Source organism: Aulostomus chinensis, chromosome 15 (genome assembly GCF_037954235.1).
Source record: "Aulostomus chinensis isolate RoL2024-O1b breed Wild chromosome 15, RoL_Achi_v1.0, whole genome shotgun sequence".
Taxonomy (NCBI): Eukaryota; Metazoa; Chordata; class Actinopteri; order Syngnathiformes; family Aulostomidae; genus Aulostomus; species Aulostomus chinensis.
The window spans coordinates 2,308,076-2,336,024 of NC_141334.1; the positions used below are offsets into that span (position 1 = coordinate 2,308,076).

The window sequence follows — 27,949 nt, forward strand, 5'->3', positions numbered from 1 at the left end:
CGATAAAATCAAGGCAAAGGTATTTTATTTGGAGTGTAATTAAACATCACAAATCATAACTTTAACAGTTTAAACTCTACAAACTGAACTGGAATTAAAAAGTAGAATAATAAGCATACAACTCATTTCACAAGCTGTCAAGAGTTCTGCTGAGGAGGAAGGACCAGGAGGCGGAGCTACAGAAGAACTTCACCCTCACAACAACTTAAACAACTGGCATAATAATAATAATCGAATTTTCCTACTTAGCTGAGAAATTAAGGTATAAACAAATGCTTGGTTCGGTTGATGAGCCAAGTGGCGCTGCCTTAGACAGCTGTGTTCGCTCTTTCCACATCCACATTCTCGTTCCATATGACAGCATCAGGAAACAAATATTCAGCAGGAAAAAGTGAGCAACTTCGACAAAACAATGTACACATAAAATGACCACATGTAGTCGTTCTGTTCCTGTGGCTCACACATGAGCACGTCGGTCAGGAAACAAACGTGATGATTAATGAATACTCTGAAAGTTTAACAAACATAACAGCAAATTACAAGGCGTGGAGCCCCCAGTGGCCACTTGGAGAAATGCAGTTTGTCACATCAGCTTCAGAGCGTGGAGTCATTAAAGAGCGGATCGCCGTTCACCCTGCAAACAGGAGGAGGAGGTGAGACGATCAGAAGACGATTTCATAGTTCATCAGTGTCCAAACAAACTTGAAATAGAAAACTACAAACTAACATCAGGAGATAAACAGCTAGGCTAACATTGCTACTATATAATACTCTTGTGGTGTTCGCCTATATGACAGCTAGCTTAGCTCAGTTTGACTCCTTCCGGTGTAATCAGATTGTCAGGTCACTCAAAGTCACAAAGCTGATGACATCACTGGAAGTCTTTGAAAATATAAAGTTAAACCACATACTCTAATTTAGAATGTGGTAAAACCAACAATAGTAAAAGACAAAACAAGAGAAGTGGCTGATGGGATTTTGAGTCTTTAGTCTCTTCCCCGTCATCATCCATCCACCGAAGGCAGGGCTTCAGAAGAGCAGCGGGGGTTTGGTGAACACTCTTTTCTCTGTGGAAACAGGAAAAGTTTTGACATTTTATTTTGAAAATCCCACAATTCACAGCAGTACAGATGTGACAGTTTCTCTGACAACAGCAAAACAATTCTGTTAAGAGAATATTGAGCCATTTGTAAAAGGTGCTACATGAATGGCTCTTAATTCTTGTGATGTCAGATACGTGGTCATTCTGTGATTGGCTGAGCCACCGGACGTAGGTGTTGCTGCTTCATGACAACTGGACTCTTGAACAGAAGAGAAGCAGCACACAAGTTACATGTGACTCCATTGTCTGGATGCAGTGCTTCATTGGTTAGCTGAAGCCACAAGCTAGCAACGCTGTTAGCAGAGGGTTTTCTTCATTTATTTTCAGACTGAGTTGAAGGAGGACAGGTGTTCCTGTGGTCGGTTACCTGGAGCGTTTTCCTGTGGCTTGAACTCCATTTCCCTCTCACTTGCTGCATCTGAAAGCCCCACAAACACTGCCACTGAACACAACATGAGCCTGGCAAATGCTCAGTTAGCTCTCTGCTCTGTTAGCTTAGCTGAGAAGCCGTTTGGCACAGTCACCTGAAAGGAGGTCGCAGTGTTTGATCACTTGCTCCACCCGCTCTCGCCGCCTGGATTCCAAGTCCAATGCATCTTGCAGCTTCCTCTTTGCCTTCTTTTCCTTCTTGAGGCGCCTCTGGACAGATGCTGAGGAGGACAAACCAGACAAGGACAGACAGGTGGAGGACAAAGACCAGGATGAAGACGCCTTCACATCAGTTCAGGAACCTGCTGTCACCCGTCTCACCTTGTGTCTGTAGCTCAGAGCTCAGCTGTCTCTGAAGAACCTGCCGGGCGTCTCTCTCCTTCTCAAGCTCCAGTTTTAACTCTTTTCTTTCCAGCTGGGTGTTTTTGTCCTGGGAACGAACCGTTTCTATGGCAACCTTCAGGAGACCCTGAGACACGGCAGGACAGACATCAGTGATGTCAGAGAGACACGACAGTGACCTCAGAGTGATGTCAGACACAGGTTTGACTAATTTTTCAATCATGTGACTCCTGTTGGTCACCTGGATGTTGGTCAGCAGTGTCTCCATTGACGAAAGTCCCTCAGCCAATAAGAAGGGAGCAAAGGTGGACTTTGCATGGTGGCTTGACAGCGACTGTGAGGTGAGTGACAACTTCTCATAGGCTGGTGTGAGGAGGGGGAGGGGCATCAAGCTGTCATCTGCAGGAGAAGACAAGACGGTAAAAGCCTCATCAGTAGTCAACGATGTTTAAATATCACTCAAACTAAAAACTAGCCGATGGAACGTCGGCATTATGTAACAAGATGAATACAAAATGGTTCAGAGTGATGCTCTAATTCAACGCCATGACATCATTGTTTATTTATTTATTTAAATTTTTATTTGTCTAGCGCCAAATCCCAACAAAAGTTATCTCATGACACTTTACAAGTAGAGCAGGTCTATTTAACAACAAATGTGACTGAGATGATCACCCAAACACGCTCTCACCTTTGTTTTTCAACAACTTTGTGCTATTTTCTTGCTCTCTGATGTCACCCTCTGCACACACACACACACACACACACACACACACACACACACACACACACGTTGTGAATGTTTGTTTCCACCAGGATGAACAGCAGGCAGGTTCTGCTGCTTCTGCCGTTCGGGGTGTAATTGTGTAACCGACCCGGGTCCAGTGTGTCTGCTCGGGGAGGTGATGATGAGGACGGTGACGACTCTCTGGAAAGTGATTGGCAAGTTGGTTCTGGAGGGTGGAGCTCATCATCGCTGAGGGAGGGGCAGGCAGAGGGGCTTCCCTGGTGGGGCCCCTGAACATGTAAGAGGTCGGATCAGTCTAAGGGTTCGCAGTAGCACCCTCACTGTTAGCATTAGAAATCAGTATCAGTCCCCCCAGTGATGGAGGTCAAAAAAACAATTTGGTGGGTCACCTGCATGATTCTGCTGTTAGCATAACTAACAGCTTTAGCTTTAGCACTGTGAACCGCTTCACTCTCTCTTACTCGTGTCTCTGTCAGCAGCGGGGCCTCAGTGTGACAGCGTTAGCATTCACACCGTCGACACTTTCTATGAAAACTAAAACATATTCAAACTGTTATTGTGAGCAATTCCAGCGTCAGCACTCTTAACCACACCCCTAGCAATGTTAGCATCCTCACTCGTAAACATTAGCTGTGTTAGCGGTAGCATTTCTAGTATTAGCTGTGTTAGCAGTAATAATGTAAATATGAGCAAGCAAGCAGGCACCTTGCCCTCATCAGTCTGATCCTGTGACATGGCGGTGATGTTTGCAAAACTGCTCAGCTGACTCATCTGGTTCATTGCCATGGTAACGCTGGCAGGGGGCAAGCCTACAGGGAGGAGGGGATGAGGCATAATCATAAAGGGGAGGTCCGGCAGACCTGAGAAGGTGGAGGGAGAGAGAGACAGTTTAAGAAGATCCTACGCTAATAGTGATCTACTCCAAGTGTCAAAGGCGAGCTGCGGGCTCACGGTTGGCTAACAGCGCGTTGTGCAGAGTGTTCAGGTGGAGAGATGCTGGACCAACAGGAGGCGCCACAACTGACGAGGAGGGAGAGATGAGGCTCAAGTCCTTTTCCCATGATCCTTCACTACCTCCTAGAAGAGAGGAGTTGAGGAAACAAGATGATGAGGAGAGTCTGCCTTACTTTGATCTGGTTGGCCAGATTGCTGATGATGTCACGTCTCTGAGTCACACCTGTGTCATCATTCTCTGATTCGGTGCCATTGGGCTGCCGCTGTTGATCGCTGTTCCCATCAAAACCCATCATCATCCTCATTGCCACCGCTGCCGCCAATCCTACAGGTGCAAAACATCCGTTAAACTAGCAGGACATGGTCACCTGACACAGGTGAGTCTGAAACATCTGTTGGGAGGTTATCATGTTTGCACCGCTGTCTCCTTCCCATGCACACGATGCCACTTTTAGCATGTGGACGGAGGTAACAGAGAGCCAGCTGTCATGTTCACGTCAGTGAGCTGCGGCAGGGGTTTCTGGGTAATCTTGGACGGCTCTCCTCTCTTTCTGAATAAACGCCACACCACCAGTGAGATTTGGGTTGAATGAGAGCAAACAATGATCGACCTGAGAGCAGGAGAGACTTGACTCCTATGGTTGTTTTGTTAATCGAGCAATTGATTATTAGTATTATTAAAATGAGTGATTTCACTTGATGACGACGATTTAACGATGATAACTTTAACCACTTGTGTACTGTGTTAAGACGAGCAGAAGCTGATCAGTCGCTGTCTCTCGACTGTTCCCTGCAGCCACTTGGCCCAGTTAATCACTTTATCTAATTAATTCAATTAGTATTAACGAGAGACCCTCCCTCCAGGCTTGGTAAAGCTCCCCCAGATGATGGAGACATGAAACGACTGAAAGAACAAAGAAACTTTAATCTTCCTTGAAGGAAACCCAGCTTCTAGCTTAGCATAGAGACCAGATGCAGGAGAGAACTGCTAAGGTCGCTGCTCAAGAAGACCGGACACTGGGGGAAACTGTTAGCGTAGCGTGCTAAACACAACTGGAACAAGCAGCAACCACGCAGGGTCACGATTGCTGTTTCCTGATTCGCTCCTTCCTTCCCTCCAACCTCCTCATTATCCGGGGGGGGGGGGGGGGGTCCATGTAGGAGAAGGAGCAAGGTACCGAAAAGATGGCGGACCTCCCTCTCCGCTATTGACAGTTAGTCACATGTTCTCTGTGGTGGAATTCCCTCTTATTCCTGCTGGAAAGACTTTGTATTAACTGCATGCTTCTTCTCCCACTGCATTGTGGGAGACACATTCAGACATTCACACAGCCACAGTTTGAGCAAAGCTTGTGTTTCCGGAAGGTCAAACTACAAATCAAATGACATCACTCTTCCTTTCTACTCTAAACAGAAATGAATCATTTTTCCATACAAAATCTATTACAGGAAGCATTCGGGTGAGAAACAGGAAGTGCAGAACACACACCCTCACACACACCCTCACACACACCCTCACACACACCCTCACACAGTAAATAAACATGTCAGGTTGATAAATTCATCTTGTTTTCGGTCTCCTCGGAGGCTGAAAACGATTTCCTGTTTGATCGTTGGAGTGTAAAGTTTCATTTGATTATAAATTTTACCGAAAGAAAGAAGATGGATGCTGAGAGTTGGTGACTGAAGCAAGGAGGAGACGTGTGTTGATGATGGAACCATCAGTCAATGTCCACAGCATTCCAGCATAATTCTGCTCCTTCAAGGATTGTCAGCAGATCTTTCACGAGAATCATCTTCCTTCCAGTGAGCAACGGCGGTTCAGTCGGGTGTTTCCCGTTTATAAGTACATTATTTAAAGATGGAAGATACATTTAGACTCTCAAAATAGTTGTAAAGTAATTTAATTTGTACAGTAAACTTTGACAATCGGTCAAGAAATTGTGTGTGTGTGTGAGTGTCACTATGAGTGACACTCACACACACACTCACGCCCTCAGGGTCAGACTCAATCTGTCAATCATTCTGACATCTGCTAATTAAGCAGCTAATTAAAAATTGCATCACAGTGTGACTGATGATGTCAGAACTGCCTGACAGATAAAAACTAGTGTCAAACAACGCAACTATCGGCCGATGCCCCTCCTTCGTTAAGATGCCTGCATTTAAAACAGCTGAAATAGAAACAAACTTCTATAAAGAAGAAAGACGGTTCTGACAGTAAAACTCATCTCGTTAATGTGCTCGAATGAACCAGCGAGATAAACGAGTTTCTCCTTGAAGGACTCGCCACCCTCCCATCGCATCACACAGTCCAGGTCCGCTGGCTCCACGTCCGTGTTCGCCTGAATTTAATTGGAGAGAATGAATCTCCACCTTGTGTCAAGATGAGAAGCAACGTTCTTGGTACTGCGAATGTTACCAAGTCAACGAAGCGTTACTTCTCCTTCCTAACTGAGAAAACTGTTCATAAATGTCCTGAAGAGAAACGAAGCTTCAGGTTCAAACGTTCATGTTGTCGACAAATTAGAGACAAAGATTTTATGTCAAACGAGAACCTCCATTTCCACTGTTCTGGATAAAAATGTTCTGTCAGTCAGCAGAATAAAACGAACCCTGAGAGAACAGCAGCACGTTTTTAATCAGACGTTCATAAATAAACAAATCAAACAACGATTCTGGTGTAATTACTTGACTGCAGTTTTTATTGTTGGGTAAACAACAATGTGTGCTTGAGAGGATTTACAAGTGGGACGACTGTACTTTGTCAGGTTTCACTCACCTGTCTGAGACAGCAGGCTGTGTGGGAGGAGTCTGGAGTTGTCAGTCACCATGGCCACGCCCAGCGCTCGCTTTGGGGGACGACCAGGCCGCGAGCTGAGAGCAGGAGAGAAAGATGGTGCTTTCAGAGAGGCTGCTGAGGCCGGGAGGAGGTCGAGGTGAATATGACACACAACATTTCTATATTAAATTCCTGTGTGTGTGTGTGTGTGTGTGTGTGTGTGTGTGTGTGTGTGTGTGTGTGTGGCTACATCAAAGACATTCTGTTCCAATTTAATTAAGTGTTGGAGCCCCAAGTACACACACACACACACACACACACACACACACACACACACAGGTTTGGGCAGATACGCTTGTTAGGGCATTACATTGACTCACATTCATGCTGGACCTCCTGCCCTCAACCTAAACCTCATTAATGAGATTCGGCCATGAGGGCTGGAGGTCCTGATCAGGTCAGTGTGTGTCTCCTCCACACATCTGACCAGCAAAGCACGTGACTTGAGTTCCATCAGCCCGTGATCGCTGGTGTCCTAGGATGATTCTCTTTGTTCATCGAGTCTGCACGTCTTTTTTTATTTTTTTTATTTTAGTTTTGACTCAGAAACTTGCAGAAACGTTAAGTCTCGTTTTCTGTCGCGATGGTGTTTGCCCAGCTGGGTCGTCAGCTGGGCTGTTAACTAGGGAACAGCTTAGCTCTCCGGTCTGTCTGTTCATTTGCTCCTCTGTTAGCAGGTTGTTACCTCATTAGTCCATCAATTATTCTCAAAGAAGAAACTCGATCCGTTGTTTGTAACTTTATGCGTCTTTCCTTGAACCCTTAAACTGGAGCAGTTTAATGACTGACGTGATTGAATCGAGCCTGATTGTGGTCAGGGTCCCAGTCTGTCTCCACCTGACTTCAGAATAAAACAAAGAATCATAAAAATCACTTTTAATATCTGTCAAACATAATTTCTTCACATTGGTTAAGTGGAATCAAGAAAAGTCAGTCAAATATCACCCATATATATTAATATTATGTTATTATTTAGGCAATTCAACATCTGAACATGAATAACTCGGACCGATCAGTTATTCTGATATCACTGACTGAAGATTCCAAGATGTTTAATAAAACCATTTGAATTTTCTGCTGCGACACAAAAATCAGAAGCAAACCGTTATTTTATAATAAACGCCAAAAAAGATTACAAAAAAAACCACAAAGAGCAGATTCTTTTTATTCTGCATCTTCAGGTTATAGTAGAAGTTAGTTATAGGGAAGTGAATTATTTAAGTCTCTTTTAATCCTCCATCTTCGCTTCTTCTTTGTCCATCTTCACTATTTTATAGACTTTGATTGAGGTGTTTCAAGATCAAACAAAATAATGTCAAACTGAAATAATACATCTTCAACACTTTACAGTTTAAATTTTAGGGGTCAGTCGTCATCTTTCATGATGTTGGTGTTTTTATTTGCAACTTTACTCCAGTTTCACAAAGATTTTATCACTTATTAACTTGTAAAAAGCTCCGAGTGTCTCGGCCCACCTGGCGATGGTGCAGTCCCGGTACAGCGTCTCAAAGTCGGCCCTGGTGATGAGTTTGCAGCGGTTGACTCCGGGCTGGATGGCTCCGAGCCCCCGCAGGACGCGCACCTGCTCCACGGTGCAGACCACCGGGCTGATGTGCAGACGCTTCAGTTTGGTGTAGACGGTGTGCAGTCCGCCCACCAGGTGCCTCAGGAATAGCTCGAAGACCTGCGGCAGGCAGATCAGCTCGGCCCCGTTCACGGTGAACGACGCCACCTTCACGCCGTGAATCTCCACCATCCTGCACTCCGTTGGCGGCGGAGCCGCGCCGCCGCTCGTCGCGTTCACACTGAACCGGACTCTGCCGCCTGCCGCGCAGCTCAAGAATGCTCCGGGCAGGCGCGCAGCGGGGAGGCGCGGTGAGCTGGACGGGTTTAGGGCCCTGTAAGGTGAGGCAGAGTGGAACAGAGGGTCGACAGGTGGCGTGGAGGTCCGAGGGAGGGGGCTGCTGCAGGAGCCCGCCATGATAGAGCACAAACAAGGGACAAGAGTAAGAGTGAGTTTGTTTAAATCTGAATGTTACACCGCCGCTGAAGAGCTAAAGATAACTTCTCCCCCAGCGCGGGCAGGCCCTCCATTGGCTGGGGCGTGACCAGGGGGTGTGGCCTTTGCTGTTATAGTTAAAGGATTGACAGCTGATTTAAGAAAAAATCTGAAATATAACAATGAAATTATGTTATGTAGGGAGGAAGGTGGTGGGGGTAATATTCTGATTTAAAACTAACTGAGATTAGAGATTAAATTCGTAGCTAATCCGAAGGAGCTGGAGCCAGGCTGTCAGCCATGACAGGGTCAGCATATAAGGACAGACACTCAGGTTCACCCTTCAGGTAAGTTATCATCTCAGTTAACCTAACAAGCAGGTAAAATGTCAGAGTGCTGGCACTGCACACTGGTTAGTCGCGGCCCACTTTGGGCACTTCCAGAACAAAGACTATGCTAACCTCCGTAGAATGACATGAAGGTGAAACTCTCATTTAATTTGACGATTTGCATTCCAGCACTTATGACAGATTTCTGGATTTCCTCTGTTTAGCATCTAATGGGGACCACTGCCCCCCAGCAGGTATAGACCTGGTCCCAGTTCCTGCCACTGCCATGTAAGGCAGCCCAGTGGAGTTTTTCCCACCCACGCCTCTTCAGAGCTCCAGGCTGGTGCCTCATATATTAAAGAGTGTCCCTCACCAGATTGAAGCAGGTTAACGTCTCTGCCTGTCAAACTAGACAACAGTCCTGTATGCAGCCACATTACTGCATGTATGCATATGTGTGTGTGTGTGTGTGTGTGTGTAGATGTATTTTTATGTATATGTATATATATATGTATATGTGTGTGTATATGTGTGTATATGTGTATGTTTATATGTATGTATATATATGTATGTAGGTATATGTATATATGTGTATGTATATATAAATATATGTGTGTATATATGTATGTATATATGTATATATGTGTATGTATATATGTATATAGGTATATGTATATATGTGTATGTATATATATGTATGTATATATATGTATGTGTATATATGTGTATATATGTATGTATATATGTATGTATGTATGTATATACATACATGTGTATGTATGTAAATTTGTGTTAGTATATATGTATGTATGTATATATGTATGTATATAGGTATATGTATATATAAATGCATGTGTATATGTATGTATATGTGTATGTATATATGTTTACGTATATAGGTATATGTATATATGTGTATGTATATATGTATGTGTATATATGTATGTATATAAATACATGTGTATGTATGTAAATTTGTGTTAGTATGTATATATGTATGTATGTGTATTACTGTATAGTTAAGTATTAATCTGTGTAAGTATATGTAAGTTTATGTATGTATATATGTATGTGTATATATGTGCGGATATTTATGAACGTATGTATATATGTGAATATATGTATTAGTATGAATGTATGTATATGTTAGTATGCATGTATTTATTGTTTGTATGTGTGTATAAACATAAATATGTGTATAGAGAGAATGTGTGTGTATGTGTATTTATGTATATGTAATATATGTATGTATTTCGGTTTGTATTTGTGTATATACATGTATGTCTTTATATATGTTTGTGTGTATGTATGTATGTATGTATGTATGTATGTGTGTATGTATATATGTACATATGTATGTATATATGTATGCATGTATGTATATACATGGGTGTATGTAGGTGTGTATGTGTTTGTATATATGTATGTATGTATGTATATACTTTTATGTATGTATATTTATAGATATATGTATGTATGCATGTATGTATTAATGTATGTACGCATATATGTATATATGTGTGTGTATGTATATATTTAAGTACGTATATATGTTTGTATATACATTTATGTATGTATATATATGTATGTATATACATGTGTGTATGTATGTATATATGTATGTATATATATTTATGTCTGTATATATGATTGTATGTTTATATCAATGTATATATGTATGTAAATACATGTGTGTATGTATATACATGTGTATATGTATGTATGTACATGTGTGTATGTATGTATATATGTGTATGTATATATGTATGCATGTATGTATTAATGTATGTATGTATACGTGTAAGTATGTATGTATGGATATATATGGATATATATGTATGTGTGTCTATATGGATGTGTATGAATATATGTATGATTATATATACACATACATATGTATTTACATGTGTACATATATACATGTGTATTTATGTATATATACATGTGTGTAAGTATGTATGTATGTATTAATGTATGTATTTATGTATATATGTATGTATGTATAAATACACCTTAGGCAGCTGTCAAAATTGAAGCCACTGCACGAGATCACTTTGAGACAGTAATTCATGCCTTCATCACATCTTGGCTGGATTACTGTAACACACTTCATTAGGCTGGATTACTGTAACACACTTCATTATGCTGGATTACTGTATCACACCTCATTATGATGGATTACTGTATCACACCTCATTATGCTGGATTACTGTAACACACTTCATTATGCTGGATTACTGTAACACACCTCATTATGCTGGATTACTGTAACACACTTCATTATGCTGGATTACTGTAACACACTTCATTATGCTGGATTACTGTAACACACCTCATTATGATGGATTACTGTAACACACCTCATTATGCTGGATTACTGTAACACACTTCATTATGCTGGATTACTGTAACACACCTCATTATGATGGATTACTGTATCACACCTCATTATGCTGGATTACTGTAACACACTTCATTATGATGGATTACTGTAACACACCTCATTATGATGGATTACTGTAACACACCTCATTATGCTGGATTACTGTAACACACCTCATTATGATGGATTACTGTAACACACCTCATTATGCTGGATTACTGTATCACACCTCATTATGCTGGATTACTGTAACACACCTCATTATGATGGATTACTGTAACACACTTCATTATGCTGGATTACTGTATCACACCTCATTATGCTGGATTACTGTAACACACTTCATTATGATGGATTACTGTATCACACCTCATTATGCTGGATTATTGTATCACACCTCATTATGATGGATTACTGTAACACACCTCATTATGATGGATTACTGTAACACACTTCATTATGCTGGATTACTGTATCACACCTCATTATGCTGGATTACTGTAACACACCTCATTATGCTGGATTACTGTAACACACCTCATTATGGAGTCAGTCAGTCCTCCCTTACACGTCTCCAGTTGGTCCAGAATGCGGCTGCTCGTCTTTTTACTGGAACACGCAAGAGAGAGCACATCACCCCCATTCTGGCCTCCCTCCACTGGCTGCCGTGCATTTTAGAGTTCATTTTAAGATTCTTTTATTTGTTTTTAAATCCTTAAATGGTCTGGCCCCACCTTACCTCTCTGAGCTGCTCCACCCCTGCGCTCCTGACTGGTGCCTCAGGTCAGCTGACGCGCTGCTCCTGGAGGTACCCAGGTCTGAGCAGAAGCTCCGAGGAGACAGAGGTTTTTCTTTCTTTGTGGAATGACTTCCCTCTCCATGTCAGACAAGCTCCCTCACTGTCGATTTTTAAAACTCGTCTTAAAACCCACTTTTACTCCTTGGCTTTTGACCCAGCATGACACTGCATTTGTTTTATTACTTTTATTGTTTTTAATTTACTATTTATTGATTTTCTTATGTTTTATGTTATTATGTACAGCACTTCAGCTGCATCAGCTGTGGTTGTATTTAAAGTGCTCTGTAAATAAAGTTGAGTTGAGTACATATATATGTATATATGTCTGTAAATATATACAGATACACATATATGTTTAAGTACATACATATACACATATATGTTTAAATACATACATATATATATGTATAAACATATATACACACACACACACACACAGTATGGAGTATGGATGGATGGATCAACCTCTTACCCTCTTGATGTTTTTGGACTGTGGGAGGAAGCTGGAGTACCAGAGAGAACCCACACAGGAACAAGGAGAGACTCACCCAGAAAGACCCCGACTCGAACCCCAAACCTTGCTGTGAGGCGACAGTGCTGACCACTGCACCACCGTGCTGCCCATCTATAAATACAACTTTTACAAATGTATATATGTATGTGTATAGACATGCATTAGTATATATGTATATATGTGTCTGTATGTATGTGTATTACTGTACATTTCATGTATTTTCATTTACTGTACATTGTGTGTGTGTGTATACATACATACATATATATATATGTATGTATGTATGTACAAACAATAGTATGTATCTATGTGTGCATATATGTCTGTATGTTTTTAGCTATGTTTGTATGTGCATATGTGTGTATGATTTTATGTATATAAAAGTATATATGTATGTCACTATGTATATGTACAGTATGTATGTATATATCTATATGTATGTATCAATATCGAAGTATGTGTATATATTTATATATACGTATGTGTTTATATTTATTAATATATATGTCCATGTGTAGATGTACGCATATATGTATGCATGCATATATTTGTATATGTATTTATATGTGTGTATAGTATGTATTTGTAGGTGTATGTATATGTATGTATTCCTTTCTATGTATGTATAAATATAAGTATGTATAAATGTGTATATGTATTATTTGTATGTTTGTATGTATGTATGTGTATTTTTGCGTATGGAAGTATATATGTTTTTATATACACAGCTCAAAAAAATAAAGGGAACACTAAAATAACGCATCCTAGATCTGAATGAATGAAATATTCTTAATACTTTGTTCTTTACATCGTTGAATGTACTGACAACCAAATCCCACAAAAATTATCAATGGAAATCAAATTGATTAACCCATGGAGGTCTGGATCTGGAGTCACACTCAGTGAGGCTCAGTAGTGTGTGTGTGGCCTCCACCTGCCTGTATGACCTCCCTACAACACCTGGGGTTGCTCCTGATGAGGTGGTGGATGGTCTCCTGAGGGATCTCCTCCCAGACCTGGACTAAAGCATCCGCCAACTCCTGGACAGTCTGTGGTGCAACGTGACGTTGGAGGATGGAGCGAGACATGATGTCCCTGATATGCTCAATTGGATTCAGTTCTGGGGGACGGGCGGGCCGGTCCGTAGCATCAGTGCCTTTGTCTTGCAGAGCTGCTGACGCACTCCAGCCACGTGAGGTCCAGCATTGTCTTGCATTCGGAGGAACCCAGGGCCAACCGCACCAGCATGTGGTCTCACAGTGGGTCTGAGGATCTCATCTCAGTACCCAATGGCAGTCAGGCTGCCTCTGGCGAGCACATGGAGGGCAGGGGCCCCCCAAAGAAATGCCACCCCAAAGTCATCACTGCATGTACAGTATATGTAAGCATATAAGTGTATGTCCGTATGTATATGTGTATATAATATATGTATCTTTTTATGAATGTGAATATATATGCATGTAGGTATATATTTGAATGTCTGTTTGTATAGAGGTATGTGTATATACGTACACACAAGTAAATATGTATATTTAAGTTTGTATGTATGTACCTATATGTATGTACATATATATTGTATGTATGTTTGCATATACATTAATGTATGTATAAATGTATGTATTTATGCATATATGCACGTGTATGTATTCATATGTATATTTGTGAGTGTATGTATGTCTGTGTATATATGTGTATACATGTATGGATATTTACAAATGTATGTATATATGCACACGTGTATTTGTACCTATGCATGTTTGTGTCTTTTATGTATGTGTATATATGTATGTAAGTATAATAGATGTATATGTATATATATGTGTATATATGTATGTGTATATATGCAGGAGTTTATATGTATATATGTATCTGTATATGAATATGTATATGTATGTATATATGTTTGTGTATATACGTTGTGCATGTATGTGTTCATAAGTATATATGTAAAACTGTACATACATATGTATATATATAACATATGTATGAAAATGTATGCGTATAATGTGTAAAATGCGTATTGTGTATAATGTATGAATGTATATGAATTTATGTATGTATTCCTGTGTATATATGTATATATCATGTACATCTATTTTTATGTAATTCATATTTGACAATGTGTGCTCGCCACTTTCAACATGGTAATAAACTGACATCACAAACCTTCACAAACAGTTCTGTTGTTTTATTGACATCATTTTTGATCCTTTGTTGTTTACTTTTGCTGATTCAGCTGATGCGTGCAGCAGAGATAATAGATTCAGGTCGTTTTAATCTCAGCGACAGTGAGGCTCCATCTCATTCTTCAGCACAGGTCTCAAATTAAAAGCCTCAAATTAACCTTTACGGTGCAGATTAAATGTCAAGGCCTGAGTGGATCACGTCCATGTCATGTGTCACAGGTTTGATTCCCGCGCTACATCAAGAGCAAATGGAAGCAGCAGCCTGCGAGAGAAACGGGGATCTAATCAGCACGTTTGAGTTAAGGAACAAAATCTAATGAGATGCAAAAGAATCTTGTTTCCTCGTCGAACCGCTGCATCACTCCCTCTCCCTGCATCTCCGCCTTGCTTCCGTGACTCCCTTGTGTCTCCTGTGTTGGAGCTTTGTGTGGTTTAGTGGCCAAACGCAGCACCCAGACCTGATCAGAGCCTTCAAATAAAAGAAAATAAACTGTCAACAACACAATGTACACAGAAAATATTGAAAGCAAAACACTGAAGAACTGGTTGGTGAACCAAGAGCCAGGAGGCCAGACCAGGGTCATCGGGTCAGGGCGATCATTTCTGTTCAGGAGGAAATAAATTCAAGAGGAGGCGGTGTACTTTAACTTCTGTTGGCTGTTTTCTCTGAGCCTGATTCTCTTATTAAACTGTCACTACCAGCAAACTAAATGAAGCCATGAAAATGTGTCCATGTATTCAGTTTGTAAGGGACGGATGTTGTGTTTGTCTCTTTACTCACTGCCCTTTTGTTTGCTGGATAATTAACTGGTTGGTTCAAAACTCGTCTCTTTTATTGCGCACCAAAATCATAAACGATGAGTGTGCCCAGATGCTTGTTCCTCCTTGCTTGTGACGCTGCATCGCATCGCGCAGCCCCTGTCACGTGACCCAGACTGTTTCCAACATGGCTGCTGAGGAACTGCCGTCTGAGTTCGACGTTGTCATTCTGGGAACAGGTACAGACGCACCTGGCTTTAATGAGGTGATGTGACGTGTCGGTCACACACGCGTCTGTCGACCCGAAACATCCCGGAATCACACGTTTATTCGGCCCTTACCGGGTATAAGGGTGGCTGTGAGCATTCGTGTTAGCTTGCGGCTAAATACCCGTTCGTTTTCATTGTGACGGCGGCCAGCAGCTAATGCTAGCCCGTTAACTGAGCCCATCGCATGCATAAGCTGCTGTCATTGTTGTTTGTGGGCGTTAGCAGAGCGAACACTCGTGTCGCTCGTGCTTGTTACGTTATTTCTATATTTAATGTTTACGTGTCTGTGTTTTAAGCCAGATGCTAACGTTACCGTGCTGCTTGCTAACAGGGTGATGAATGCCGAGTCAGGTTTGTCTGACAGTCACGTGATGCTGCCACGACGTGAAGTGTCCGTTTATCGATCCAAGATCGGAGGCAGTGAAACAGGCGATCTGACGCACATGAGTGTGTGAATGTGTTTCCCAACAGAATGAACGGTGCGTTTTGTCTCATGTCAACAAACATTCAGCAGCAGCATCAGAGCTGTCAGACGTGCTCATCTATTGATCTGACACACAAATCAGTATCACAGGACCTGCAGGGCCGAGTCAGGCGTGAGGAGCCAGACCTGTCATACAGTGAACTGGGCTCAAACACACAAATTTCCCCATTGTGGGATCAATAAAGTTCTGTCTATCTATCTATTGCTGTATTTGATCATTGATCATTGATCTGTGATGCAGGTTTGGCTGAGTCGGTGGTGGCAGCTGCCTGTTCCAGGGTTGGACAGAGAGTTCTTCACCTGGACGGGTGAGTGCCAAATACAGAGGGCAGTTTTTCAGCCTTTAGTGTGTGACAGAGCGTCCTCACAAAGAAAACACTTGTGTGTGTGTGTGTGTTTTTCAGGAGGAGTTTTTATGCCGCCAACTGGGCCAGCTTCACCTTCAACAGCCTGCTCACCTGGATACAGAACCATGTGAGTCCAACATTACACTGTGATTGGCTGCTGACCTGTCATGATGAAACAGCACTCCCAGAACTCACCGACCAGCCGGTCTGCGAGTCCTGACCAATCACACCTGCAGTCTGAGCTGAATTGTTGTTAATTTGTGTTGGTAGGAGGAGTCTCAGCCAGAGGAGGTCCAGGATTGGTCCAGCCTTTTAGAGGAAGGGGAAGAGCTGATCTGTCTGTCAAACTCTGACTCCACCTCCATTAGTAACCTGCAGGTGTTCTGTTTTACCAGGTAAACTTGACCTTTGACCTCCATGGTGAAGAGTGTCTTTAAACCTGGTTCGTGTGCAGCGTCGTTTTTCACTCGGTAAAATTGTGATGTTGTTCTCAGTGAGGAAGACGAGGAGGAAACTCAGAGCCCTGTAGCTCCAAACACCACAGAAGAAGAAAAAGGAGATGAAGAAGAAGAATCTGCAGGTTGGATTCTTGCAGATCTGAAGCTGTGCTGTTCTGACTGAAGTGAAGCCCTTTTTTCTCGCGCGTGGCGATCACATACGAGGGCAATGAAAAGACAGAAATGGATGCAAATTTATGTCGGGTGACAGAAATGGCGCCGTGATAAAGAAACAAATCCCCGTTAACATCATTTGCCCTGAACTTCTTTAAACTGGAGAAATTCTGTGTCGGTTTTACTGTGGCCGGTCCAAACTCCACGCAGGAAACCAACGCTTCTAAAGCCGTTTGTCATCCTGGTCTGACAAACATGAATTTCACACCTACAGAATCAACATCATGGTGTCATGTAGGCGTCCATGTGAGGGTTTATAAGTTTAAAATTGTCTCACATGAGTTCAAAACTTTGATTTCAGAAACAAAGGAGACACCAGAGGAAACACCTGACACTCAAGAAGAAGAAGAAGAAGAAAAGGAGGTGAGGAGGGACAGGCGGGAGGCCGGAGTCAGTTATAGGTTATAGATTAGAAAAACACATCCAGTTGATTGTAATTACAACATATCAGTCGCCACTGGGCATGATGGAGCGTCACCTCCAGTATGGATGATGGTAGTGTGAAGTTTTGTCCAATCACAGGTCATCCTGACAGAGAAGGAGGAGCCACAAACGCCACAGCCCTCAGAGGCTCACACCCAACCAGAGGTAACCAGGAAGAAGATCAGCTATGCTCAGCTGGTGAAGGAAGGACGCAGGTTCAACATTGACCTGGTCTCCAAGGTAACCTGAAAACAGTCACTGCTGCTTGTCCTGGATTGTGGTTCTGTGCTTAGCATGCTAACAGACATCACAATTATAAAAACCTTCTTCCTCTCCTTTCCAGTTAATGTACTCTCGCGGCTCATTGGTCGATCTACTCATCAAGTCAAACGTCAGTCGTTACGCAGAGTTCAAGAACATCACAAGGATACTCACCTATCGCCATGGAAACGTGGAACAGGTGTGGGTTTGTGATGTCTGTCACTCGGGTGACCTGTCTTTCAGGTGACCTCTCTGCTCCTGAGGTGACCCGTCTGTCTCTCTACCTGTCTGTCTCTCAGGTGCCCTGCAGCAGAGCCGATGTCTTCGCCAGTCGTCAGCTGTCTGTGGTAGAAAAGAGGAAGTTGATGCGTTTCCTGACATCCTGTGTTGAGGATTCGGAGGAGCAACAGGGTGAGATGAGCTCACCTGATGACATCGTTAATATTCGGCAACGTGTAGGGCCTTTTGGGCAAAGTAGTCTTGTTTCCTTTCCAGCCTACAACGGTCGGCCATATTTGGAGTTTTTGAAAGATCAGCAGCTCGGTGACAACCTCCAGCACTTCCTGCTCCACTCCATTGCTATGGCAACAGAAGAGACACCTACAGAGGTAGGCCTTGCCTCCACGCGTCACTTCCTGCGGTGCCTCGGTCGCTACAGCAACACGCCCTTCCTGTTTCCCGTTTATGGCCTCGGAGAGATACCGCAGTGTTTCTGTAGGTAAGAACCCGTCTGTCTGTTTGATGCAAGCGACCAGTGACTCACAGAGAGGGCGGGGCAGGGGGAGGGGCAACAGAACAACGTAACAACAGCAAAATGTAGCTTCCCCAATTAAAATAGAAGTGAGCGGAATCAGCGATATCTCTACTCGACTGGCGTCGCCCACTTTTACCACGTTAACACAACGTCATCCGTGCTTCTCTTTCATCCTCACAATTGTTTTCATGAAAGAGAAACTGAACTGAGCTCCTTTTGCTGACGACCCCTGGAGGTTTTTCAAGGATCGCTGATGGGCCCCAGACCTCACTTTAAGAACCCCTGACTACTGCTGCTTTTCAGTATGGGAGTGTGAGTGCCCCCCCCCCCCCCCCCCCCCCGACAGGGTCCCAGCGACCATTAGTTTTCTGGCGATAGATGAGTTGGTTGTCCTGGTGATGGCTGGTGGCTGTTAAGAACAGTCATGAATATTAATGAGGGGGTGTCGCCCAGAGCTACACCAATTTACATATTAGAGGATCCGGATATTACTACTCAGCAGACATAATACTTCTCCCAGCCTCTAAGTAACCTTAGCTAACATTTACCCTTATTTACCCATTTACCCCAAGTTTATCCTAAACCTGACGGTAACCTCATTAGATGCTGCGACAAACTGATATTAGCTTGACTTGAACCGGGTTTACATTTAGCCTACATTAGCTTAGCATTGATCTAGCTTCTCCTTGGGCGGGACAAGGAGAATCTGGGTTGTTAGAGAATCAGCACCCATAGCTGAAGATTATGGTTTGAACGATCTAGTTCGGTCGAGTCAGCCTGCTTTACATATAAATGACGAGCCTCGAGTGAGTGAACCTTTTAAACTCAGCGTTGTTGCAGTTGCACTGTAAAGATACAAATAATTTGTCACTCTCGCTTCTGTTGGTGCAGTAAATAAGTTCTGCTGCCTCAGCATCCATCAAAGTGGATTTGTGGTTGTTTCATTGACGGACGTCTCGAAGGAGTTGGATGGAGACAACAGCACTTTTATTCTCTTGAACTCTGTGTCTGTGTTATCAAAGACTTTTGCTTAACTGTTGTTTTAATGAGTTTAATATTTGTGTGTGTGTCCTGTTTCTCTCATCTCCACACTTAATGCTTTGTTTTGTTTTAATCAAGGACACACACACACACAGTGCCTTGTGTGTATTTTTTGCTTTGTTGTCTTAAGACGACGCCACTCGTACTCTAATGAACGAATGATGACAGACTGAAAGTGTTGGTGCTTCCAGAAAAGGTCGATGTGTGTGTTTCAGAGTGTGTGTGTCCAGAACAGGCTGTCTGATGCGAGTCTTTGATTTAGGAGGTGAACTGTATCTTGATGGTATTATTTATTTGGAGGTGCTAGGTGACTTTTGATTGGATAAGACACCTGTCAATCAAAACAGGCAGAGAATTAATGTCTCAATTAATGTTCTGGTGGGAAGAAACTTCCATCAAATAAAGTAGATTAGGAAACTGTCTCTTGCAGTCTTGTGTTATTTTAGGGACAATTTGGAAACTGTTTTAGTTCGCAACTTAACGAAGTGTCTCTATACAGACGATTTATTATTATTTCAATATCCACGTTTTAATTTGAAAGACAGAAATGAAATTAATCCGTTGTGAGAAACTGAACAGATAAAAATATCAAGTTATTATTAAAAGCGTTTGAGTGTCTTTCATTCCATCATCACATCATTCAATGAAGAGGAAACAACAAGAACTGTGAATGTGGGCGGAGCATTGATGAAGCGGTCGTGGTTGTTGTCTTGATGTTGGTTTGTTAAATGTCACCCCTCGTGTGTTCCAGGATGTGTGCTGTGTTTGGGGGGATTTACTGTCTGAGACACTCGGTCCGATGTCTGCTGGTCGACAAGGACACCAACAGGTACGACCCTCCGGCCCGGCAGGATAAACCTGGATCAGGACATCCTGTAGGACCCACGCGGCTGCTAGCTGACCTGCACAGACAGAAATAAACACCGGTGCTGCTCACACCGTGGCAACAGATAATCTGTTGACTTTGTGACTGCGACAGCCTCAGCACGTCACTCAGAGTGAGCGCAGCAGGTTTTTCTCCAGTTAACCCTTCCTTGAAGTGACCGCGTCGGTGACCTGCACCAGTTCTGTCAGAGGATTTAACCCCTTCATGTCTGGATCTGTAACAAAATCCAGCAACAGTTAAATGAGATGATGTGAGACCCCATGAGTGTCTCAGTAACCATAGAAATGGTCCTAAAATAACGTCAATAACACACAGGAGACAAAGTGCTTCGTCAGGTCTGCAAGGCGGCAAGCAAACAACTTTTAAAATGTTTGTGTTGTGATTGGAGCTCTCAGCTCCAGCATGTCAGGCCACACAAGTTGTTCAGCTGGTTGGCATCATTTTCAACTAGAAAAACCCCACATGGTGGCAGTGCGCCACTGTGCTGAGTCTGCCAGTGACCTTGAGGGGTGAGCGGTGGTGGGTGGGTGGGTGGGGGCGCATAATTTATGATCAGTAACATTTTCAATTTATGGTGAGGAAATTAACATCATAATTTAACATCTGGTTCTCTTTATCCTACTGACAGATGCATCACTGGCTCATCTTTCTCTCTCTCTCTCTCTCTCTCTCTCACGCACACACACACACACACACACACACACACACACACACACACAAACTTGGGTCACCTGTACAAGGTCACAAGCTGTTGAAAGGGGCATCATGTATCACGCTGTAGCTTCCCGCTGACGTTAGCTGTTAGCCTGCTAGCATCTCTCTCTTGCTGCTGTTAGATGGCTCTGCTTCTGCAGGTCGTCATTTGGACTGAACCAACCAGACTTCAGTAGCTTGTGATGTCACATCCAGTCTCCGCCTTTTCTCCCTGTCAGGTGTAAGGCAGTGATTGACAGCCGTGGACAGCGAATCAGCTGTAGCCATTTTGTGGTAGAAGACGGTTACGTGGCTGCTGAAAGGAAGAGGATGGCCACACCCAACAGGTGAGCTGCCAGTGACAACTCAGAGCTCCTCCCACTGTTCTTGCTCCTCCTCATTTCCCGCCTCCACACATAACCTAAAACCCCTCTAGCGACCTCCACTGGCTGCCATGTAAAAAATCACTCCTCTGCTATATTAATGCATCCCTGACAGCAGTTTCTTGTCTGCAGGCGCGTCTCCAGAGCTGTCCTGATAACTGACAGCTCCGTTCTGCCCAGTGACTCGGACCAGCAGGTACGCCCTCCAAGTTCCACAGCTCTGATGTGGTTGTTAACGTTAAAGTTGATGATCGTGACCGCCGGTCCGAGGGTTTCTGTTGGTGAGAATTGGATCACTTCCTGTTCAAACTGTATGAGGTCAACCAAGGATGGAATTTCAGAAAACCCCACCTTCAATCAGCGTCGAACGCTTCATTTTGAAATCCAGAACCTTCATGTGAGTGGTGTAGACTTCACCTCCACCTGCGTCTGTTTGTTTACTGCACTTGGCAAAGCAGTTGAAAGCAGCGTCACCTCCACCTGCTGGTCTGGAGTCGCTGGTGTCATTGACTTCCAGGCTCCACCTAGTGGTGAAAGACAGTACTTCAATCTGAGATGAGGGCAGAGACACCACTGATTAAAAAACCGACTAGAATTTAATTGCAGATTCACATGATAAATCAACTTCCTGTTGTATTCAAAATAAAAGGTTTGCTTAAAAGTAAAGGGGCTTTTGATTTGAAGACTGGAAGTACAGGTCAAAGGTCACCCTGTACTTCAACAACACAAATGGTCAAACTCCTGAAGAACACACCCACATTCTTGTTAGTTGATAATATTTCATGTTTGTAACCTTACTTCAGGCATCACATTAATCCTGCGACTTCTCTTTTCAGGTTTCCATGGTAACGGTTCCTCCCATAGAATCCGGGCGTCCAGCGGTGAGGATGGTGGAGCTCTGTTCATCCACCATGACCTGCATTCCTGGAACATGTGAGACCCACAGCAGCCAGTCACTGTTCGCCACATCATCACCCCTCACGCTACCTCATCACCCACCACTGATCCGGGTCATCAGCCGCCACAACATTCACGTTTGGGTTTTCACACTCAAACTTTCACAACGCCTCCAGACTGAGCAGTTGGGTTTATAAACGTAAAATATTGGGAGCTCCAGCAGCAATGGAGACGATGTTCATCTCAGGAGTTAGTGATCGTAACCATGGAGACGGTCGCTGGGGATGAGGTGGAGCCCTCAAGTGCACCCCCCACGGTCAACAACATGCGTCTCATCTTCAGCCCTAACGTCACCCTTTAGTCTGAATAGAAATAACATCTCAGCATCACACAGAGTTCAGTGTTTGTGTGGATTTACATGTGATGTAGCGTGTTGTGTTACACACGCTGTCATACTGGGAGACGCTGCAGCTGAATGTTCAGTGGAGAACAGATACGGTGAATCAGCCGACACAAACACTGAGAAATGACCAACAACACAAACTCGGTGTGTGTGTGTGTGTGTGTGTGTGTGTGTGTGTGTGTGTGTGTGTGTGTGTGTGAGTGTGTGAGAGTGTGTGTGAGAGAGTGTGTGAGTGTGTGAGAGTGTGTGTGAGAGAGTGTCACACTCATGTCATATGACTCTCACTAATTGTGTTACCGTGGAGATGGCAATCAGTGTTTGTCTTTTTTTTTTCGTCCCTTTAGATTTGGTTCATCTGACCTGTCAGTCTGTTGGCTCCGCCTATGAGGATCTGTTGCCGGTGGTTACCAATTTGTTCTGCACGCCAGAGTCACATGACCAAGGTAGCAAACACACACAAACTTTCTCTGCTCTGTCATTTTTTCATTCATCATTTCCTGCTTTTAATTATAACATGAACAACCTGCAAGGACACACACACAAACTGATGGATGATGCACCTGTGAAGGAGAGAAGTTTTGTCCTCCTGAATGTCATCTGGCTGACATTCATGCGTCTGAGGACACATACGTCTCTCATGTCTGCAGGCGGACCCTCCGTCCTCTGGTGTCTGTACTTCAACATGGCTGACGGTTCCGGTGTGGAGGTGGACGGTCACGACCTGCCATCCAACGTGTACGTGTGCTCTGGACCAGATGGCAGTCTGGGACATGAACATGCCATCAGACAGGTCAGACACAGACATCCAGACAGGATGATGGGAATGTGATGCAAGACCCAAGCAGCTGACGTCTCTCTGTCTCCAGGCGGAGCTGATCTTCCAGAAGATTCTCCCTGAAGAGGACTTCTGTCCTCCTGCACCAAACCCTGAGGACATCATCTATGATGGGGACAGTGTTTCTGGCCCCACAGAAGAGGATGATCGAGGAGAGACAAGGGAGGAGACTGGAGAGGAAGACAGAGGGGAGACAAGGGAGGAGACTGGAGAGGAAGACAGAGGGGAGACAAGGGAGGAGACTGGAGAGGAAGACAGAGGGGAGACAAGGGAGGAGACTGGAGAGGAAGACAGAGGGGAGACAACCAAGGAGACAGGAGAGGAAGGGGATGTGGAGGAGCAGTCCTCACGCTGAAGAGGAACCTCTAGATCTTAACATTAATGCCAAACCCTCCAGCAGTGCATTCTGGGTAAAAGTTGCCTTCATTTATTAGTTTAAATCTTTATTATTTTTCTATTTGTGTTTCTGATGTTTGTCTTATTTAAACTTCTTGTTCTCTGAAACATTAAAAGCTTCAACACGAAGTCCCTTGAATTTTTCTGATTTGATTTCACAGCAGACTTCTGTAGCTTTCTAGTCTGGCCGGCCTCAGACCAGGAGGCGCCTCAACTTTCTCAGCACCGGCAGGTTCTTAGGTGACACTCATCTTCCTCTCAAGTGACTTATAAATATTTGGACCTTCAAAGACAAAAGAACTCTCAGTGCTCGTCATGTGACAGAGGCAGAGCAGACGTGAGTCCTCGTGTCTGCAGACAATAAAGACCCCGACTCAAACATCAGTTTCATGTGTTTATTATCAGGAAACATAGCTGCAGTTTACAGACGGCGACCGCGGCGTCCGCCCTTCCTCCGGGTGGAGTCTGACGGGATCGGAGTGACGTCCTCTGCACAACAAATGCAAAAGAAAAGTTCTGATCAATTTACCACTGACACCAAACTCGTTGAACGATCGTTTGTTTTTCCTCTACGCTTTCATTTAGCAGACACTTAAGTCCAAAGCGGCATACAACACAAGCAAGAATTGAGACGGAGGGAGAAACCTTAGGGAATGGCAAGGTGCTGCCATCTAGTGGCAGAAGAAGTGCCAGGTTTTTTTGTTTAAAATAATTCAACATCAACAACATCTTCCAACATCCACACTGTCAGTGCTGAGCGTCCACTAAGAGCTGGGTCTAAGTCGGTCTACACCTGAGGACCAAGAGGACAAGGCTCAGGTTTAGAAGCAGCGAGGGACTCTGGACAGTACGGGGTTCATTCACCAAAGCAGAAGAGCGAGACTGCCTGAACGCTGGCGGCGTTCCAAAGCGATAGGGACACCAATCACGTTGCTCTGGTGTTGGTGGCTGAAAACTGAAGATTTAACAGCAGGCGGAGACGGTGATGTCAGCACGCCGACGGTTTGTGACAGAAATGCAGCGCTGTAACTTTGAATGTCAGATTAATTTTGACTTCATTGGGTCAAACTGATTATTGAACATTAATGACTGATCAGATAAACCCATAATGTCCTCAATGAGACGGCTCTGGAGACATGGTGAGAGGCCGGTGTGTGGGGTCTGTTAGCCTGGTTATTAAAGCCCTGTGTGTGTGTGTGTGTGTGTGAGCGTGCGCACGTTCATCTTACCAATGCGTCCGATCTTCATGCCGGAACGGGCCAGCGCTCGGAGCGCAGACTGAGCTCCTGGTCCGGGTGTCTTGGTCCTGAAACAAACAAACATTTGAGGCAGCGTCCCTCACTTTTGACATCAACGACCTCTGACCCAATCACATGACCACCACATCAGCATGATGAAATGCTGTTAGCATAGACAGGTTAACCTGCACCTGAAGACCAACAGGCTGTGGCGAGTCAGGTGACAGTGGTGATAAACCAGCATGCTAACGGTCAAAGTGATCAACTGCTGATTTGGGCTGAAGAGACGAACGGGGCTCTGCAGCGAGAGAGCAGAGACGCGGTGGACACGAGTCCGCAGAAAACGACCAAAACCAGACACAAACACGGCGACATCACGGCACTCTTAAAGAAGCCAATCACCTCCTGGTGAGTCGCTGCTGCTCAGAGTGCACGTCACCTGCAAACGGAGCCCAACGCAAACGTAGAAACACAGCGAACAGAACAAATCCCTGTTGAGTCGAGGGCGCCGAGACTCTGGTGACTGAGGTGCAAATCTGAGGGCCTGATATGATCGATCCTGGCCTCGTTCAAGTGACGCCGCTTCTGTCACTCTAGAAGGGAATAAAGCTTGTGACACGAGCGTGAGGACAAACTCGCGCATCAGATTATACATCATTTCCTACGTTTTTCTATTTTCCGCTCATTTATTTGCCAGTTTTTTATGAGTTGACCACCATTAGAACATAGAACCGACGAGTCCAGTGTGTCATCACACAAACAAACTACCGAACTGAAGTCTGGTGAGAAAATTAATTTGAAAACCGCAATGTCAGGAAAATTCCCAACATTTTTTGTCAAGGTTCCGTCTTCCGCTGAAGCTGCAATCGCCAATCAACAATGACTCAGACTGCCGGGCGCCGGCTCCTAACTCCAACATTCACGGATCCTGTATCAGATCAAACTGCACGGTTTCACTCAAACACGTTTCACCTTCAAGGCTTCACTCATCTCCAGAGTCAGGACGCAGCCGGCGCTCAGGTGAGCAACAGGTCGTCAGCGCCACCGAAACTGGGAGGTTGACTGTTTTCACTTATTTTAAGCTGCTTCGACCGATGACATCACAACCCTCACGTTCAGACTGAGACCAATCACACCTGACCCTGACGCAAGTCCTCAATTCTGGCACAAACTTGTAAGCGTAACACTGGACGATTCAGAGGTTCCAGGGGATTCTCCCTCTCCTACCTGTTTCCTCCGGTGGCTCTGAGCTTGATGTGCAGCGCCGTGATACCCAGCTCTTTGCAACGCTGGGCAACATCCTGGGCCGCCAACATGGCGGCATATGGAGACGACTCGTCTCTGTCTGCCTTCACCTTCATCCCGCCAGTCACGCGGCAGATCGTCTCCCTAGAAACACAACAAACATGTGAGATCACCAGATCGAGGGTGGCGGGACGAGGGTCATCACAAGTGTGTCTTTCACTGGAAGAACGTTGGGAGCATCAGGAGGCTGAGGACTTACTTCCCAGAGAGATCGGTGACGTGGACAAAGGTGTCATTGAAGGAGGCGAAGATGTGACAAACTCCAAACACGTTCTCTCCTTCGGCCACCTGAGGACCCAAACTGATGACCTGCTCCTCCTTCTTCTCCTTTCCTTTGCGAGGAGCCATCGTCTGGAGAGAAGAACGCTCAGCGTCAATTCAGTCAAAGGTTCAGCACAGTTCAAACCCAATTCAGGCTTCAGAACCAAAGAGACACTTTTATAGCTGGAAGACAGAGGACAGACATCTTCAGAGTCCGGCTGGTCCCGAATGCTGAGAGCTAGGAGCGAGTCGCTTATGAGATCGTTGTGATTTATTCTTTAAGAAACATTTCACTTAAACGTTGAGCTATCACGTTTCCTTGTCCGGTAATGGAACTCGCCAATGAATGTCAGTCGCTCACATGGACGCTCAGCAACACTTGTTATGTTCAAACATACCGGAAACGCTGACGGACCCCGAACCAACACTTTTATCACACACAAACAACCAACGTCGCCGGGGAGGCAGTCACGTACTGTGGAGAAATCGTAGCAAAGACGAAGCTCTAACGGACGTTAGCACGCAGGCTAATGTTAGCTTCTGAGCTTGTGCCGGGCAGCAGACGAACCGGACTCTACGGATCCGAAACGTCGCTTCTCCTGCAATTTTACACTTCAAGCTGAGGAACACACGCGGGGATATTTGATTTACTTCAGTTAAACACTCGGTGGAACTAAAATGGCGTCGGTGGGGCAGAAACACGACACTCATCGAAATCAAACAACGAGTATCACGCAGGTAAATAATTCCACCTCGACAAGACACCAACAGAACCTGTGACGTGGCAAAGAAGCGGTTCGAGTTCGGATGGTTACCTAAAACGTGGATGAAATTGGATCAAATCTGCGGCCAGAACTCACCACTGTGTGTCTCTGTGCAGGCACAAACTAGAAAGGAAGGAACTTCCGCTTCCGGGGGAGAAGTTGAGGCGCAGTGGCGCGGGAGCGAGATGCTGCCTCCGCGTGGCCTGGGCAGGAAACGCAGTTTTTATGAGGATTCGCTGAGCCTCAGCGAGG

General features: G+C 44.3%; 3 protein-coding genes and 1 long non-coding RNA gene across 6 annotated transcripts; 1 reads left to right on the forward strand and 3 right to left on the reverse strand.

The window, feature by feature from the left end:
* Window positions 1-15: 15 nt before the first annotated feature.
* On the reverse strand, window positions 16-8,450 carry LOC147248162 (dachshund homolog 2-like). 2 transcript variants are annotated; one of them, XM_086226397.1, is made up of 12 exons: window positions 7,893-8,450; window positions 6,358-6,452; window positions 3,799-3,900; window positions 3,573-3,698; window positions 3,327-3,481; window positions 2,749-2,890; window positions 2,565-2,615; window positions 2,115-2,272; window positions 1,853-2,000; window positions 1,627-1,752; window positions 1,470-1,520; window positions 16-1,067 (listed from the first exon to the last, which is right to left on the reverse strand). In XM_086226397.1, the coding sequence occupies exons 1-12, from the start codon at window positions 8,396-8,398 to the stop codon at window positions 1,030-1,032; spliced, it is 1,698 nt and encodes a 565-aa protein (XP_086082523.1). In that variant the 5' UTR covers window positions 8,399-8,450; the 3' UTR covers window positions 16-1,029. The 2 variants fall into 2 exon arrangements, with proteins under 2 accessions (XP_086082523.1, XP_086082522.1); XM_086226396.1 differs by having other exon boundaries at window positions 16-1,520.
* Window positions 8,451-15,534: 7,084 nt separating this feature from the next.
* chm (CHM Rab escort protein) lies at window positions 15,535-24,258 on the forward strand. The gene is made up of 17 exons (XM_086227255.1): window positions 15,535-15,625; window positions 16,381-16,447; window positions 16,544-16,613; window positions 16,757-16,881; window positions 16,981-17,066; window positions 17,459-17,520; window positions 17,680-17,820; window positions 17,924-18,040; window positions 18,141-18,252; window positions 18,337-18,559; window positions 20,388-20,465; window positions 21,455-21,562; window positions 21,731-21,794; window positions 22,435-22,531; window positions 23,243-23,341; window positions 23,546-23,688; window positions 23,765-24,258. The coding sequence occupies exons 1-17, from the start codon at window positions 15,574-15,576 to the stop codon at window positions 24,086-24,088; spliced, it is 1,968 nt and encodes a 655-aa protein (XP_086083381.1). The 5' UTR covers window positions 15,535-15,573; the 3' UTR covers window positions 24,089-24,258.
* Window positions 19,403-22,116, reverse strand: LOC147248164 (uncharacterized). The gene is made up of 3 exons (XR_015119568.1): window positions 21,950-22,116; window positions 21,254-21,873; window positions 19,403-20,736 (listed from the first exon to the last, which is right to left on the reverse strand). It is a non-coding gene; the product is annotated as an uncharacterized LOC147248164 (long non-coding RNA).
* Window positions 24,259-24,510: 252 nt separating the features above from the next.
* rps14 (ribosomal protein S14) lies at window positions 24,511-27,900 on the reverse strand. Of its 2 annotated transcripts, none has more exons than XM_086226057.1 (5): window positions 27,794-27,900; window positions 26,872-27,023; window positions 26,595-26,756; window positions 25,359-25,435; window positions 24,511-24,618 (listed from the first exon to the last, which is right to left on the reverse strand). In XM_086226057.1, the coding sequence occupies exons 2-5, from the start codon at window positions 27,018-27,020 to the stop codon at window positions 24,551-24,553; spliced, it is 456 nt and encodes a 151-aa protein (XP_086082183.1). In that variant the 5' UTR covers window positions 27,021-27,023; window positions 27,794-27,900; the 3' UTR covers window positions 24,511-24,550. The 2 variants fall into 2 exon arrangements, with proteins under 2 accessions (XP_086082183.1, XP_086082184.1); XM_086226058.1 differs by having other exon boundaries at window positions 27,749-27,836.
* Window positions 27,901-27,949: the final 49 nt, after the last annotated feature.

Excerpts from the sequence above, each read along its gene's own strand:
- LOC147248162 (XM_086226396.1), bottom strand. The coding sequence starts at position 8,398 with ATGGCGGGCTCCTGCAGCAGCCCCCTCCCTCGGACCTCCACGCCACCT. Across the intron at positions 2,891-3,326 it reads ATCAGACTGATGAGGGCAAG|GGGCCCCACCAGGGAAGCCC; the intron begins GTGCCTGCTTGC and ends TTACATGTTCAG. Across the intron at positions 1,521-1,626 it reads ACACTGCGACCTCCTTTCAG|ATGCAGCAAGTGAGAGGGAA; the intron begins GTGACTGTGCCA and ends TGGGGCTTTCAG.
- chm (XM_086227255.1), top strand. The coding sequence starts at position 15,574 with ATGGCTGCTGAGGAACTGCCGTCTGAGTTCGACGTTGTCATTCTGGGA. Across the intron at positions 17,821-17,923 it reads ACATTGACCTGGTCTCCAAG|TTAATGTACTCTCGCGGCTC; the intron begins GTAACCTGAAAA and ends TCTCCTTTCCAG. Across the intron at positions 23,689-23,764 it reads ATGAACATGCCATCAGACAG|GCGGAGCTGATCTTCCAGAA; the intron begins GTCAGACACAGA and ends CTCTGTCTCCAG.
- rps14 (XM_086226057.1), bottom strand. The coding sequence starts at position 27,020 with ATGGCTCCTCGCAAAGGAAAGGAGAAGAAGGAGGAGCAGGTCATCAGT. Across the intron at positions 26,757-26,871 it reads GTCACCGATCTCTCTGGGAA|GGAGACGATCTGCCGCGTGA; the intron begins GTAAGTCCTCAG and ends TTGTGTTTCTAG. Across the intron at positions 24,619-25,358 it reads CATGAAGATCGGACGCATTG|AGGACGTCACTCCGATCCCG; the intron begins GTAAGATGAACG and ends TTTGTTGTGCAG.